This window comes from Monodelphis domestica, chromosome 1 (genome assembly GCF_027887165.1).
Source record: "Monodelphis domestica isolate mMonDom1 chromosome 1, mMonDom1.pri, whole genome shotgun sequence".
Lineage (NCBI taxonomy): Eukaryota > Metazoa > Chordata > Mammalia > Didelphimorphia > Didelphidae > Monodelphis > Monodelphis domestica.
The window spans coordinates 351,045,277-351,062,157 of NC_077227.1; the positions used below are offsets into that span (position 1 = coordinate 351,045,277).

Genomic DNA, 16,881 nt, shown 5'->3' on the forward strand with positions numbered 1-16,881 from the left:
TTGAAGTAAACTGTCCCTTTTGTGACTCTCCCATGATTTCACCTGTTTGCCTCTCGTCCTTTTCTGGACCATACTTCATCCTACCTGATTTGTAGCATTTATTTGCTGTCCTTTACCTCTTCTAAGCTCCTCAGAGTTCACATTTTCCTTCTCCACTTGCTGATATCCCCAAAAAGGGGTTCCAGGCACTCGAGTTCAAGAGGAAAGTCGGCTCCGTCTATTGGATTCTGGGACCCTGAGTGGGCTGAGGAAGCAGGACTTATCCCTCCTCTCCTACCTGAAGCCGAAGCTTAGTGACCCTGCCTGTCATCTGTCCTACCCTTCGGACCCTGGGTCCTTTTTCTGTTATGTATCTAAGGAAAGCAACTTTGGCTCAGCCTTGGGCTCTGGCGCGCACGGAGGTGGGGCGTACGGGAGGTGAAGGTGCTTTGGAGAGAGCGTTGGGGCGCCTAGGATTTCTGGGAGCAGAAGTTTGCCTCTTTCTGAGGTCCCCCTCGCTCTTCTGGGGGGCCGGGGTGCTTCCCCAAGGACAAAAGGTAGCTGGGTTCGGGAATGGCCCCACGCGAAGCTGGGCGGGCAGGTTTTCCGTCAATCAGCCTGACTTCACTGCGCGCCCCGGCCCCTTGGCGTTACCCTCGAACCGCCTCCTGGTGTCTCTGCTTCGCTGCGATTGCAGCGTGTGGGCTAGGGCGGGAGGGAGCGAGCGAGGTAGGGGAGGGAAGGAGGGAGGCAGGGAAGGAGCCGCCGCTGAGTGAACAAACGCGCTGAGGAGAAGCAGCCGGGTCACCGCAGGCTGGGGCGTCCTCGGCTCCTCGTCTCCTCCTTCTCCTCCTCCCCACGCCGCGCCCCCCGCCCTCCCCTCCCTCCGCCCTGAGCCCCAGGGGACTGCAGCTGCGGGCGGCTCCAGCTGCCCCAGATGTGGGCTGGGCGGCTCGCGGGCAACTTTAGCGCGGCTCCGCGTGCGGGGCTCGGGCTGCGGTTCGGCTGCCATGGATCTGCCGGTGGGAGCCGCTCGCCTCCTGCTCTGCTGGGCGCTGCTGCTGCTACTGCCGCCACTGCCCACGGGTGCCCTGAGCCGCTCCGGCCCCCGAGGTAGGTCCCGCTCCAGCCTGGACTCCAACCCCCCCGGCCCCGCGCCGGAGGGACTTGGGCTAACTCCGCTCGCCCAGGGTGTGAGTTGGCCAACTTTGGGGCCAGGGCGCGCCCAGTCTCGGAGCCCTGGAGAAGTCGCGGGTTGGGGGGACGTGGCGCCCTCAGTCTTCTGTGCCCCGGCCAACGGAACCCCGAGAAGCCTGAGGCAGGGATCCCAGAATCGGCTTCTGCCCGCCCCTACCGCCACTCAAGGCCCTTGAAGGGGACGTAAAGCGGAGGGGCGAGGAGAATGTAGAAAATGCAATTCGCTCCCTCCTCAGCTGGAGCCCCTCTACCGCAAACTCGGATCCAAGCATCGAGTTTCACTTAGTACCCGTCCCTGGAGGGGCCAAACCCAGCTGCCAGCGCAGGGCACTACCGTAGGGGACAGGTCTTTTCTCCCAAAGGGTTAAAGAACAACACCTCTAGGTCCTACTTCGGGGGATTTCATGGTGCTGTCCGGAGCTGACCCTAGTTGGCCAATGGCACTCCCCTTCTCAAATGCCCAGGGCGCCTGCTATGCGTGGGAATCTCCAGCAGGAACCTCCCTGTGATTGGACCGTGTGTTTCCCAGGGAGAAATTGGGGAAGCCTAGCCAGGCTGAGACCAGTTAGAGCTTTTTAAGTTGATGACTTGCTGATGTTATGGGTTTCCCTCCTGTGGCCTTTGAGCCTCCCCTCTCTCTTGTGCTCTGTGAGCACTGGATCCCAGAACACTCAGATTCTTCCACTGGCTTATGCATCCTAGCCCAGTGAAGTGACCAATGGCTAGCATTGGTGGGAACACTTGGGATGTCTGTGAGCTAAATGGTGCTCACCAAGGTGGTTGAGGATGGGAAGACTTCATGTTGCCTTCCGTTTCTGTCTTTGGCCCTTGCCCCCAGTTCAGCCTGTCAACTGACCCTTGGTCTTTGATATTCTCACTTTCTACATTTAAGCTTGAGGAATATGAAGCAGCATGATCCAGGGAAAAGAGCCCTCTTTCAAATATTGAGCGACTTGGGTTCAAGTTGTAAACTTGCAGCTTGTTCAGTATGCAATCTTGGACAAATCAGTTCTCCTCCCTGGACCTCAGTATCCCCACCTGTAAAATGAAGGGGTTGGAAAAGGTGACCTTGGGATGATAGAGAATTGTTTAAATTTACATGTCCTCTTCTCATCCCTTCCATTTTCAGGTCCACTTTTGGGAAACATAGAGGAGTATAGACTTGTTATCCCAACCAGCACAGATGCAGAGGGCAACTTCTTATCACATTTGGTCTCTGGAGCTGGTAAAAGCCGAGCCCGAAGGGATGTTGGGGACTTGCCCAGGGAGGATGCCAATGAACAGATATTTTACAATGTCACTGTATTTGGAAGAGATTTCCACTTCAGGCTGCGGCGGAACTCCCGGCTTGTTGCCCCAGGTGCGACTGTTGAATGGCAGGAAGATTCCCACGAGACTCGAGTAGAGCCACTCTTAGGGAACTGCCTCTATGTGGGAGGCATCACCGGTCTGCCCAATGCTTCTGTCGCTATCAGTAACTGTGATGGGCTGGTAAGTCTCTTTCTTTGGTACAGTGCATGCACAAAGAATCACAAATTCAATCCCTTCCCAGCAATGCAGCCAAAAGAAACTGAATTGGTCAGGAGCAAGAATAGTCCTGGGTTGTTAGATTCATTTGTTGTAGGTACAATGGGTAGAGAAAGGTAACCAGGACTTTGAGAGGTCCAGGTAGTGTGCCATATGAGGACTGGTTCCAAGAACTGTGGTTACCTTCCCTGGAGACTTAAGGGACCATGACACATTCTGTCAAATAGTTGAAGGGCCCCTGTGGGTCAGAAGGGATGCCTAGAAAGTTTCAGGGAGGCTGATTTTGGTTCTGCTTAAGGCATGCCTTTCTAACAATTGAGATTGCTTTGTTAGATGGTGAAATCTCAGTCATGGGAAGTATTCTGGTATTGACTGTACATCTCCACTTTGTCAGGGAAAAACAGAAGGGAATTCCTTGTATTGGGTGGGAGGTTAAGTCTAGATGGGCTCTTGCAACCTCAGGTTCCATGGTTCTGCAGTAATAACAGTTGACATTTGTCTAGGGTTTTTAAAATTTGTAGCATGTTTTACACATCTGACCTCATTTGAAAGAGCTGGTCCCTCTGTTGGCTAGGTGTAGCTGATAGCTATCTCCACAAAGCTACCTTTGGCTTCTCACTTCCCTCATCCTCTCTCTGTGGGTTTGGTCTCCTTCTTCAGATAGCCATGCTTACAGCCTCCTCAAGGGCAGGGACATAGCTTTTATTTCTTTTGTGTCTTACCCCACTCCCAACCCCTAATCTCTATCACCAACCCCTCAGTGCCTGATATGTAGTGCTGGCTTAGTGGATGCTTAAAGCTTTTTGGTCTGGTTATTTTCATCAGTCTTGTTGTGGTAAGGGTTAGGGGAAGGGAGGAAGTTAGCTTCCTAGGGTTTGTTTTGTAAATTGGTAACTGGACAGCATCCACAGTATAGACATTCCTGGTTAGCTCGTGAGTCTCAGATGGTACACTCAGTATTGCAGTGAGTCAAATTGTCAGACACTTGTTGGCATGTTATGCTTCGGGTTTTATGCCCCGGGGGTCTGGAAATACAGTTTACTTTTATCCTTTTGTGCAGGGGTTACGAGTAGGGTCGAGAGAGTGTGCAAATACAGAAATCTATCCATTCCTGTCCCCAATACTTGTTTTTGCTCCCCTTCTCTTCCCTCCTCCCCTTCATTGCAACACTATAGCCCTGAGGTTCAGTTTCTACAAATACTGTTTCTAATACTCATGGTTAAACATGAGGAGATGCTGCAGCCAGGACAGGCTGACCTGGGTTTGGAAAATAAGATGAAATCAGAGGTCGGGGTGAAGTCTTAGTGCATGCTTAGGTCCAGAGAGGGGAGTTTCTCTGAGCCTTAAATGGGGCTTTCTCAGTGAATGGGAGAAAAAGCCCTAACACTTGCTATCCCTGCTCTGGCCAGAGATGTTCTGGGTGGAGTGGCAGGCCTGGAATTGCAGATTTCGAGTTTGGAATGCAAGTCAAGTGGTCAGACTGTATCTGTTGGTGCCAGACATCTGAAGCAGGCGTACTGTGTGTTTAACACTAATTGCTACGTGGCACACACTCACTCGGTTTAGTGGGGAAAGGCAGTTTTTGTCATGAATTGCTTCTCGGCTCCCGTGAATTCTCCTCCATTGCAGGCTCATGTTTCCACTAGAGGTAATTGTTCAACACTTTTCTGTGCCCTGCTGTTGAGTAGAGTTGACTGGCTCTGGGAATCTTAGGAAACTCTTCTTTGCCAGGTCCAGACAAAAAGATTTGGGCTTAGAAAACATAAACACTTCAGGGACCTGTGCTTTAATCTTCATGAAGACAGTCAAAATGAAGCTGCCTTTCAGACTTCATGTTTCCATTGATGATTCTCTTCTTTCAATTTATCATCTACAAAAATCCTTGTACACAGTACAGGCATCCCTCACTCTTCAAAATGGGCCTTTTTTCTGGAAAGTGAAAAGCAGGATCCAGCTCTAGACTATCCATAACCACTTGTTGATCTGAAAACAAACAAACAACACAACCAAAGACAAAACCCAAAAATCCAACAGAGAATAAAGTTAATATTGTTGCTGTTTTTTTGTTAAACTCTTACCGTTTGTCTTGGAATTGATAAGTATTGGTTCCAAGACAGAAAAGCAGTAAAGACTAGGCATCTGGGGTTAAGTGAATTGTACAGGGTTACAAGGCTAGGAAGTAGCTGAGATCACATATGAATCCAGGTCCTCTTGACTCCAGGTCTGGTGCTCTATCCATTGTACCACCTAGCCACCCCTAATGTTCTTTTCACATTGAGTTATATCACTATATGAGATGAGTTCAGCTATTGTTTTTGATTGCCTTTTGGTCTTAGACAGACCTTGACTTTTTCGGTTGAGTAATGAATTATCTGTGAACCAACATCCAAATGCACCATGGGAGCTGTTGTGTGAAGATTTTTTTTGAAAGGCAAATATCTCAAAATGTAAATAGTTACTTTGCTTTTTTGGGGGGTCCCTTCTCTAATTCATCATCCACATAGTTGCTAAAGTAATGTTTCTACAGCACAAATCTGACCACATTACTCCCTTGCCCCCAAAGCTCCAGTGGCTCCCTATTGCCTCTAGAATAAAAAACAACTCATCTGTTATTTAAAGCTGTTTACAATTTGACTTCAGCTCAAAGGAATTTGGTTACCTAGTTTCCAATAAACCCAAAGATCCTAGCTATTGGGGCAAGAACTCACTATTCATCAAGAACTGGAAAATAATCTGGCAGAAACTCGGTATAGGTCAACATGTCACACTATAATATCATGATAAATTCCAAATATATACATGATTTAAACATAAAAGGTAACACCATGAGCAAATTAGAGGAGCATGGGAAAAATTACCTGTCAGATCTATGGAAAGGAAAAGAGTTCATGATACATGAGAGATAGAGAGGTCTACAGGAGATAAAATAGACAATTTTGATTACATCAAATTTAAAAAGATTTTGTACAAACAAAACAAATGTAGCTAAAATTAGAAGAAAAGCAAGAACCTGGGAAAATATCTCTGATTAACTCTTACATCCAAGAATATGAAAAATGGAGTCAAATTTATAAGAATAACAAGTCCTTTCTAGTTGATAAATGGTCAAAGGATATGAATAGGACATTTTCAGAGGAAGAAATCTAACCTATCAGTAATCATATGAAAAAAATGCTCTAAATCACTAATAGAACAAACTTCAGTAACTCTGAGGTATCATCTCATATCCATCAGATTGGGTAAATTGACAAAAAAAAAGGGGGGGGAAAGGAAAAATGCTGGAGGGTCTATAGGAAAACAGATATTTTAAGGTGGTGGAGCTGTGGACTGGTCTATGCATTTTGGAAAGTAATTTAGAGCTATGCCCAAAAGACTTTTTAAACTTTTTAAGTTTAAGACTTCTTAAATATTGGAATAATATTAAGATATTGGTATTGATACATTAGCCTTATCAATAAGAAATAGAAAAGTCTGTCTCAAAAGCAAGTTGGAATCTGGAGAGAGGCTGAGACAAAGGTTCTGTGGAATGTTAGTGTCTGTGCATACTTTTTGGTCCAGTGAAACCACTACTAGGTGTATAAGAAAACCAAACCAAAGAGATCAGAGAATAGGAAGAGGATGCATGTGTATAAATGTGTTGTTTTGTGTATGTGTGTGAATATACCTATATATATTGACATATATATACACATATACATCTATATATGTATGTATATATGCACACATAGATAGATAGGTAGATAGATAAATATTCATATCAGCTCCTTTTCTGGTGGTGCAGACTTGGAAACCAAGGGAATGATCATCATTGGGGAATGGCTGAACAAATTATGCCATTTGAATGTGATGGAATACTATTACTGCAAGAAATGATGAAGGGGCCGGTTTCTGAGAAATCTTGGAAGACTTGTATGAATTGATGCAAAATGAAGTGAGCAGACCCAGGAGAACAACTTATACTATAGCAGCAATAATGTAAAGATAATCAACCTAGAAAGTCCTAGGAAATCTGGTCAATGCAATGACAATTTGTCTTCAGCTTCCCTTTATGGGTTTATGACATATGACTAACTTTTATGCACTCTTCATTCTAGTCCAAATGACCTGGTTACTGATCCTGCCCTACCTTCCCATCTCCTACCTCCAAGTTTTGCAAAGATGATCTGTAATGCAATCTTTTCTCATCTTAGAATTCCTAGCTTCTTTCAGAATTTAGCTCAACTGCCACCTTTTAATGAAGCCTTTCCTGATTCTCCCACCTCCTAGTGCTTCTCTGAAGTTGCATATTTTTGGTATTTATTTATATGCATACATATTGCTTCCTCAGATTGAATGTATATAACTCAATGCTTGGAGGGCAGGAACTATTTCTAATTTTTCTCTGTGTCATTAGAATATAGCTTTTTGGTTATTGGCTCTGGGAGGTGGGGGAAAGAAGAGGGAAGGAAAAGAAAATGAATCATATAAACATGGAGAGATTTTTTTTTTTAAAGAATGTAGTATGTTGGTCTGGATGTGATATTTCAGCTATGTGGGGAACTCCTGGATAGGAAAATGCATCCATCAATGCTTATTGGTAACTGTTCTTCAACTATTTAGCCTTAGTTATCTGGGGTGACTGAGAGGTTAATTGATTATTGTCTTAGGTCCCATGGCTAACCTGTGTTAGAAACCAATCTTAAGGGGGAGGCTAGATGGCTCAGTGAAAGTAAGACTTAGAGACAGGAGGTCATGGGTTCAAATGTGGCCTCAGATACTTCCTGGGGAAGTCACTTAACCCTGTTAACTAGCCCTTACTGCTCTTCTGTCTTGGAACCAATACATGGTATTGATTTTAAGATGGAAGGTAAGGGTTTAAAGAAAAAAAAAGAAACCAAACTTAAGCTCAGGTCTTTCTCCACTATACTACACTGCCATTCTCCACCTTATAAATAATGTGCTTAAATATGTCTACTGATTGAAGTTGTGCAATATTGGATTCCCAATTTATTAATAAGTATAGGCAATGATTACAGCAAGAAATCATATGAGAAGTCAAAAGACACTTTATTGTCAAAACAACTGATTAAAATGTAGTTTACCTTTGTTCCCTTTAACTGCATTCTGAATATGAATTATTTATAAGCTTAAAAAATCTCATTATGGTGGATGCAGCTAATTTGAAATTTGTCATAATTTAAACTGACAAGGGTTGATATTCATATTTATATATTCTGTCCATTTATTAAGCCACATAAGAAGTGCTTAATAAATGTTTGTTGAGTGGAAAAGGACTTAAATGACTAATTAATGTAAACATGACTGCTAGGGCAATGTTTAATCAACTTCAGAACAAGGTTTCCAAGCATTGGTATATATAGAAAGGATTGATTTTAATCCCTGGTGATTTTTATCCAGTCTGGATGACGTTATTTAAGACCTGAAAATTAAAACCAAACCAAACCAAACCAAAGGCTATATAGTTCTTTGAGAAGATTCTGTGATTCACACTTTGGATGAATTCAGACAGACCCTTTCCAATTAGGCAGAGGCAGGGAGGCCTGGCTTTGTTGAAAACTGCAGTCTTCAGTATTAGTCCCATCTATTGGATGAAGTGATTCTGGGTGGCTTCTAGAGGCAGAAAGGGGTGTGTGTGTGTGTGTGTGTGTGTGTGTGTGTGTGTGTGTGTGTGTGACTTGGGACTTGGGCTGGTGTAGAAAATTGACACTGATTTTTTCAATTCCAATTCTAAACCTCCAGTGGAGGCTGCAGAGAACAAAGTATTTGCCTTTGTCAGTGATTCTGGGTGTCTGGCAGAAGCTAATGTGGTCAGTGTGTGGGACAGCTAGGGCTTGAGACTGTGGGGTGCAGCCTAGGTTTCCCAGGGGAGCATGCAGTGCTCAGTATGGTGAGTCTGAGCATTCAGAGGCTGCTTCCAAGGGTAACGTGTAGAGCCCAGGCCAATAATTCTGAATAGCTGTCTCAATTAGCAAAAGTAAACAAAATCTCAGCAAATGATTGATCCTTATAGAGACATTTTCTTTCCTGTTCCTCCTTGAAGGGAAAGAAGATTCTTTTTAAAAAAAAATATTTTATTTTATTTTTTAAAACCCTTACCTTCCATCTTGGAGTCAATAGTGTGTATTGGCTCCAAGGCAGAAGAGCAGTAAAGGCTAGGCAATGGGGGTCAAGTGACTTGCCCAGGGTCACACAGCTGGGAAGTGTCTGAGGTCAGATTTGAACCTAGGACTTCCTGTCTCTAGGCTTGGCTCTCAATCTACTGAGCCACCCAGCTGCCCCCAGGAAAAGAAGATTCTTGTTGGCCTGTGAATCCGGTCCTTTGAGGTATAGAAGCAACAAAATAGAAGGGAAAAAAGCCCTAGGTTGGAAATCAAAAGAAATCTGAGTTTGAATCTTGGCTCAAGATGTTTAACTAGCTGTGTGATTGTGGGCCAGTCTCAGGTTCCATATCTGTAGAAGGGGTATAATACTTACATTACCCATAGTACAGGGTTATGGTGGGGAAAGGATAGGGATAGAGACTTGACTTGTGATTTCATTGTTTTTAGAGAGCTCCCAGATGAGTAAATTCCCTCTACTAAGCTAGGTCATCCCCTTTAGTGATTTGTCCAGGGTCACAGCCAGAATATATCAGAGGGACTTGGATCTGGGTATTCCTGACTTTGAAGAAGACACCACACCCTGCTGCCTCTTCATTGGGAGGAAAGTATTTTCTAAACCTTCAGGTACTATAGAAACATGAATTGTTATAATCTTATCATTAATAGCCAGTACTATTTTAAAACATTTTATTCTATTAATTTATTATTAATCTTAATGTATTTATTATAGCAATACTGATGTTATATTATTTACATATTAATATTATATTATTTAGTAACATTAATGGTTATTGTTCATCTTTAAATTTTTTTATAATAAACATGATTGTTTGGTCATTTTCAGTTGTATCTGATCCTTGGTGAACCCCTTTTTTATTTTTTGGCAAAGATAGTGGAGTAGTTTGCCATTTCCTTTTCCAACTCATTTTCTAGATGAGGAAATGGAGGCAAACTGGGTGAAGTGATTTGCTCATGGTCACATGACTAGTAAGTGTCTGAGACCACATTTGAATTCAGATCTTCCTGACTTCAGGCTCTGCACTTTATCCATTGTACAACCTGGCTGCCCTATAATAAATTTAATTATCTCAAAAGAAGCATACAAAACAAGAGCCAAATATTACACACGTGCTATAGGCTCTAATAAGACAGAACCAAAAGAATAAATGAATAAATCTGACAAAGCACTTATTAAGCACTTACTATGTTCGAACTGCTGGACTAAGCACTGGGGGTACAAATAAAAAAGTGAAGATAGCCCCTGCTCTCAAGGAGCTCATACTCTAATAGGGGGAACAACAGATAGAGAAGGCTTCAATCGCAAGTCAGATGGAAAAGTCCCATAGTCCTTAGAGTGTAGTAGCAAAGCAGAGTTCATACATTTTAAACTTCATTTCTGGGGAAAAAAATCAAATTTTCTGATGCTGAACTATTTGACAGTGATAGGGTCTTTGATGGGGTTTTCAGTAGTTATAGCTGTAGTACCTGAAGTAATTTCCCAGCAGCATCTCTGTAGAGATTGCCTTGGGGTGATGACTTTGGGGGCTGGGCTTGAAAAAGGACCAATGATCTGGGGAGGTATACTGCCATTCCAAGGGCTTGTGGGTTTAGCCACCTAACTTCTAGTCAACAGTTAGTGGTTTTGGAAGTGAGGAAGGTGGACCTCTTCTTCATAGTAATTGCTCTTCTCATTGAAGGCTGAGGATCTGGGAAGTATGGCTATTTTTCAAGGTTCTTGGGTTCAGAGTCATGGGTTATCTTCACTGGGGCCCCATGAAAGCTAGTCTACTTGCCTGGTAGATGCCACCTTTTGTATCAAATAACAATTAAGAAAATAGTTTTTGTCTTGTGTTCTCTCTTAAGCCTACCCAAAATTCTAACATACTTGGTTCACATCAATGTTTTCCTAGGAGAGACTAGTTGCAGCCTTCATGACCTCTCGTTTGGACTACTCTACTAGCTTCCTTGATTGGTTTTCCAACCTTAAGTCTCTCTCTTCTCTAATTCTTTTGCCATATAGCTACCCCAGTGATTTTCTTTTCTTTTCTTTAAAAAAATTTTTTTGACCCTCACCTTCTGCCTCAGAACCAATATTGGTTCTGAGGCAGAAGAGTGGTAAGGGCTAGGCAATGGGGGTTAAGTAGTGACTTGCCAGGGTCACACAGCTAGGAAGTATCTGAGACCAGATTTGAACCCAGGACCTCCCATCTCTAGGACTGGCTCTCAGTCCACTGAGTCACCTAGCTGCCCTTCCAGTGATTTTCTTGAAGTAAGGTCGGTGGGTAGGTGGCACAAAATTTTGCCCAAGGACAACTGGGTCAAGCCTCTCCTGATCATCCTTAACTACTAGTGCTCTAGAACAACCTCTTTTGGAGTTTTTGGTTAACTTGTTAAAGTAAGGGAATTTGGTTAGCTCTCTAAGGTCACTTCCAATCCTGATAGACTGATTTTTCACTTAGTTTTTAGATGGAAAAACTGAGATCCAGAAAGGAGAGGTTCTAAGTCCATCAATTTAGAATTAGAAGGGATTTTAGAGATTGTCTAGATTGACCACCTCATTTTTACAGTTGAAGAAACTGAGGTAGGTAGAGGTGAAATGACTTGCCTAAGGCAACTCTGGTAGTAAGTATCAGAAGCAAGATTGAAACCCAAGTTCTCTAGCTTTAACCTTGGCATCATTTCCACTGTTTGTCCAGGGTAGGACACATAACAAGTTAGTGGTAGAGCTGGAATTAGACTCCTGGTCCCTTGACCCCTGGTCTGATCTCCTTTTTATCACGCTAGCCCAAAAGAGTCAACTGAGAGCCATTATCGGGAGAAGACTTGCTTCATTGGTTACCACCAAGGAATCTGAATTCCAGCCAAAGACAGAGTCCTGCAAGTGGAAAGAAAGTGCCTGAGTTTCATTCACAGATAAAGCTGTTGGTGTGACTGGGAATGTGTTACTGACCGTGCCAGACAGGGCTGATGTTGCTTGGTTCAGGAAGGCTAGGCTGAGAGACATGTACCTGGGAAATGAGTTTGAGTCCATGTGGGTCTCCTGAAATGTCTGATCTAGGCCAGCATTGTGAACTCTCCCTCTGACAGCCCCAGAAAGAGCAGAGAAGCAGCCACCCTCCAGTGTCTGCTACCTTCAGCTCCCTGGCACTCTGCCAACCCTGAGAATCACCCAGTGAGCCTTTTCTCACTGTTGCCTCTGCCTGTTGCAATGCCATTAGGATTTTCTTAGACCCAATTTAAATGCTACTTCTTCTGAGAAACATTTCCTCCTTCCTCCCTATTCTCCAAAAATCTTGCTTTCATCTTATCTGTAGGAATCAATTAATGAAGATTAAGGATCTTCCATATGCCAAGTACTCCGCTAGACCCTAAGATACAAAGACCAAAAAAAGGCTTTGCCTTCAAGGAGCTTACAATTTTTAAACGTTATTTTTAAACCCTTACCTTCTGTCTTAGAATTATTACTGAGTATTGGTTCTCAGGCAGAAGACTGACAAGGACTATGCAATGGGAGTTAAGTGACTTGCCCAGGGTCACACATAGGAAGTGTCTGAGGCCAGATTTGAATGCAGGTTCTCCTTAATCCAGGCCTGGTGTTCTATCTACTGTGCTACCTCACTGTTCCTAAGGAGCTTTCATTTTATTGAGGGAAAAACATGTATGTATCTAAGTATGTGTCAGATTAATGCAAGGTAATTTCAAATGGAGGGAGGGACTATCAGCTCGGGGTATCAAAGAAGACTTTATAGGAAACTGTGTTTGAGTTGAGTTTTGATGAAAACTGGGCACTTATAGAACAAATTAAAGAAAAAAGAACTATCAAGTGCGTATTGCATGCCAAACTCTTTACTGTGTGCAGGAAATAAAATACAATAGCAAAGCCAGTCCCTGCTCTCAAGTAGCTTATATTCTGTTGGGGAGCCAAAACATAAAAGGGAGTGGTGAGTAGGAGAAGGATATTTGGGAAAGGTAGTGGCTAGAGAGACAGACCTGGACTCAAGAGGTCTTGGGTTCAAGTCTGCCCTCAGACATTTCCTAACTGTGTGACCCTGGGCAAGTCACTCAACCCAAATTGCCTAGCCCTTTACCATTCTTCTGCCTTGGAACCAATACTTAGTATTGATTCTAAGATAGAGGGTAAGGATTTAGAAATAAGATTTTAAAAAAGCTCCTTGAGGGATGGGACTTTTTTTAGTCTTTGTATCTCAAATAGTCACCCTAAATGAATGATCACTTAGCATAGATGTTGCAGATGGGATTCCCATTCAGGGAGGGCATAGACTAAATGATCAAAGAAGATAATAATTGTAAAGTACTAAGCACAGTACCTGGAAGGTGGTGCCATATAAAAGTTAGTTATTCTATTATTATAGCTGGAATTCCTTTCAGTTCCAATTTTCTGTGATTTTTCCTGATTTCTGAGCTCCTCACAAATTATTCCCTTTCTGACCTGAACTCTACTCAACTCAACTCTACTCTACTCAACTATCTGGGGAATAAGAAAGGTGGAAGAGGCAGTGCTGAGTCAGTGCTGCTGTGGTGGTGGTCACCACTAGCATTCTGGCACATCCCTTCTCCTTGAATGAATTAGGTGGCTTATACCCAATAATGTGGCTGCTGCATGCTCAAAGAACAAAGCCTGGCTTCCTCCATTGCCTCTTCCTTCCCTCCCTCCTTCTTTTCTTCCCTCCATTCCTCCCTCCCTCCTTCCCAGGGATTTGGGCATCCAGGGAGACAGACTTTCTCACTGACCCAGGAGAATAAGGAGGAAAGATGTTCTAGAGAAGAAAACAATTATTCCTTTCCTCCCTCATACACACAAGGAAGTGCCATGATTGCTGCTTGAACCCACAGAAATTACCTGCATTCAGAAACTAATTGGATTGAAACTAATTGGATGGGTCATGGAGGAGGGGGGCAAGGTGGAGAGGAGGAGGGAGAAACTTTTCTTTTAGCTGCTTATATAGCTCTGGATGACAACCCATCTCCCTTTGGTGAGGGAATTATAATGAGTATATTCTCTGATTTCTCTTGGCCCCTGAGTGGGTCTGTAGAGGGGGAGAGCGTTTGCTAGGATCAGGTTAACATAGATATGAAAGGTCAATACCCCTTCATCAGTGACTGCTGGGCTTCACCACCATCTATGAAGCACACCACAGCATCATCTCTCCCAATGGACCCTACACAATTAATTGGCATCATTTATGCCTGGATGATTAATTGATGGGCATCAGCATTTCTAAAAGGGCACATATCTCATATTGTAACTGAGGAAAGACAGACTGGCTGATTAGTTTAGGGACTGGAGAATGGGGATATGAGGTTGGATAACCTCTTTCCATTGGAGGACATGGAGAAGATTCCCATATAAAGGAGAGAATATACTTCTGAGGCTCCTCTGGGTCTTGATTTTCCAAATCTTGATACTACTTGTATGATCCTGGATAAGTCTCAGCACTCTAAGAGAATTTAATAATTTTTATTTTAAATTTTAATAAATGTATTATAATTTCAGACAATAAAATTATATGTAATTGTTATATGTATAAATATATAATTAAGAATATAATGTAACATAAGTTTAATAAATTATTTATAATTTTAGATATTACTTATAGAAAATGTTTGTATATTTTATACAAATATAATAATCATAAATTACATTATAATTGCTAATCTATCTCAGTGGAAGTTCACCCAGTGAAATCACAAGGCTCATTAAATTGTGGGCTTCTTGAGGTTAGGGACTGCCTTTTGCCTCTTTTTGTATACCTGACGCATAGAATAGGGCCTGGCACATAGTAAATGCTTAATAAATGTTTTATGGAATGGAATAGATTCCTCCCCAGTCATCTCAAGCATCTTTTAAGCCCTAGAATAACAGATAATCAGAATCAAAGAATATTGGAACTGGAGAAGATCTTAGAGAGAATCTTAACCAGCTTCTTGATTTTATAGAGAAGGAAACAGAGGCCCATCTAGGGGAAATGGCCTATGGTCATTCAGGTAGCTAATGATAAGGCTAGATTTAGAATACAGATTTCTCAACTTCTAGTTAAGGACTCTTTCTGCTGTTGATCTTTGCTATGTTCCACAAGTCTATGCTATAACTCCATCTCTGACACATACTATGAGGGCTGCTGGTAAGAGAACATTATTGTTCAGTCATTTTAAGTTGTGCCCAACTCTTCATGACTGTATTTGGGATTTTCTTGGCAGAGATACTGGAGTAATTTGCCATTTCCTTCTCTGGCTCCTTTTATAGATGAGGAAACGGAGGCAAACAGGGTTAAGTTATCATCCAGGGTCACATAGTAAATATCTAAGCCAGATTTGAACTCACGAAGATGAACCTTCCAGACTCCAGGCCTGATTGGTTTGTAAAAACTCTCCTCACTGCTGGGGGAGGGCACTTTGCTACAAAGGCCCCCATTCCACCAATGGGGTATCTTCTGTGCCATTGCTATTTGGATTACTTGCCAAAGACCAGATTCTAGTGTCAAATCAGAATCATTGATTGGGCAAAGTGACTGGTGTGGTAAAGGTGGCCTGAGTTTGGTTGGTGATATCTGGATTGAGGTATTTTTTGAATCTGGGGGATCTCAATAATTTTATGAGCTCATTTCTTCTTGGAGCTCCTGGTCCCTCTGTGATTTGGTGTGGAAGACTAAGTGTAAGAATAAGCTGCAGATTTTCTTGGCTTGAGAAGAAAGACCTTCTAGGCAGGAGTCCCATCATTGTGGGAGACCTTAGAGGAGACTGATAGAATGCAAGTTTCTTAAAAGCTGGGGCATTTTTGTCTCTGTATCTTGAGGGTCTTCCATGGTGCCTGGTTCATTTGTTGTTTTGTCGAATCTGATTCTTCTTGATCCCGTCTGGGGTTTTCTTGGCAAAGATACTGGAGTCTTGCCATTTCCTTCTCCAGATAATTTTTTTTTTGAAAAATTTATTTAGTCAATTTAGAACATTATTTCTTGGCTACAAGAATCATATTCTTTCCCTCCCCTTCCCCCACCCCTTCCTATAACCGATGTGCAATTCCACTGGATTTTACATGTGTCTTTGGTCAAAAACTTTTTTCATCTTATTTATGTTTACACTAGGATGATCATTTGGGGTCTACATCATTAATCCTAACCCCATCGACCCATGTAAGCAAGAAGTTGTTTTTCTTCTGTGTTTCTACTTTCACAGTTCTTTCTCTGGATGTGGATAATGTTCTTTCTCGTAAATTTCTCTGAGTTGTTCTGGTTCACTGCATTGCCACTAATGGTGAAGTCCATTACATTCGATTGTACCACAGTGTATCAGTCTCTGTGTACAATCTTTTCCTGGTTCTGCTCCTGTCACTCTGCATTAATTCCTGGAGGTCGTTCCAATTCACATGGAATTCCTCCAGTTCATTATTCCTTTGAGCACAATAGTATTCCATCACCAGCATACACCATAATTTGTTCAGCCATTCCCCAACTGGAGGGCATCCCTTCATTTCCCATTTTTTTTTTTGCCACCACAAAGAGTACAGCTATGAATATTCTTGTACAAGTCTTTTTCCTTATTATCTCTTTGGGGTACAAACCCAGCAGTGCTATGGCTGGATCAAAGGGCAGAAAGTCTTTTAGCGCCCTTTGGGCATAGTTCCAAATTGCCCTCCAGAATGGTTGGATCAATTGAGAACTCCACCAGCAATGCATTAATGTCCCAACTTTGCCACATCCCCTCCAACATTCATTACTTTCTGTTGCTGTCATGTTAGCCAAACTACTAGGTGTGAGATGATACCTCAGAGTTTTTTTATTTGCATCTCTCTGACTATAAAAGATTTAGAAAACTTTTTTTCATGTGCTTCTTAATAGTTTTAATTTCTTTTATCTAAAAACTGCCTATTCATGTCCCTTTACCATTTATCAATTGGAGAATGACTTGATTTTTTGTTCAATTGATTTAGCTCTTTGTAAATTTGAGTAATTAGACCTTTGTCAAATGTTTTTGTTATGAATATTTTCCCTAATTTGTTGCTTTCCTTCTAATTTTAGTTGCATTGGTTTTGTTTGTACAAAACCTTTTTAATTGGATG

At 42.5% G+C, this 16,881-nt stretch overlaps 1 protein-coding gene across 1 annotated transcript in view; it reads left to right on the plus strand.

The window, feature by feature from the left end:
* Nucleotides 1-369: 369 nt before the first annotated feature.
* ADAMTS2 (ADAM metallopeptidase with thrombospondin type 1 motif 2) overlaps nucleotides 370-16,881 on the plus strand; it is a 535,678-nt gene continuing 519,166 nt past the window's right edge. Inside the window, exons 1-2 of the mRNA XM_007473888.3 lie at nucleotides 370-1,092; nucleotides 2,306-2,667. Of these exons, the coding sequence (XP_007473950.1) occupies nucleotides 990-1,092; nucleotides 2,306-2,667 (465 nt within the window). The 5' untranslated portion in view covers nucleotides 370-989. The remainder of the gene's footprint in view (nucleotides 1,093-2,305; nucleotides 2,668-16,881) is intronic.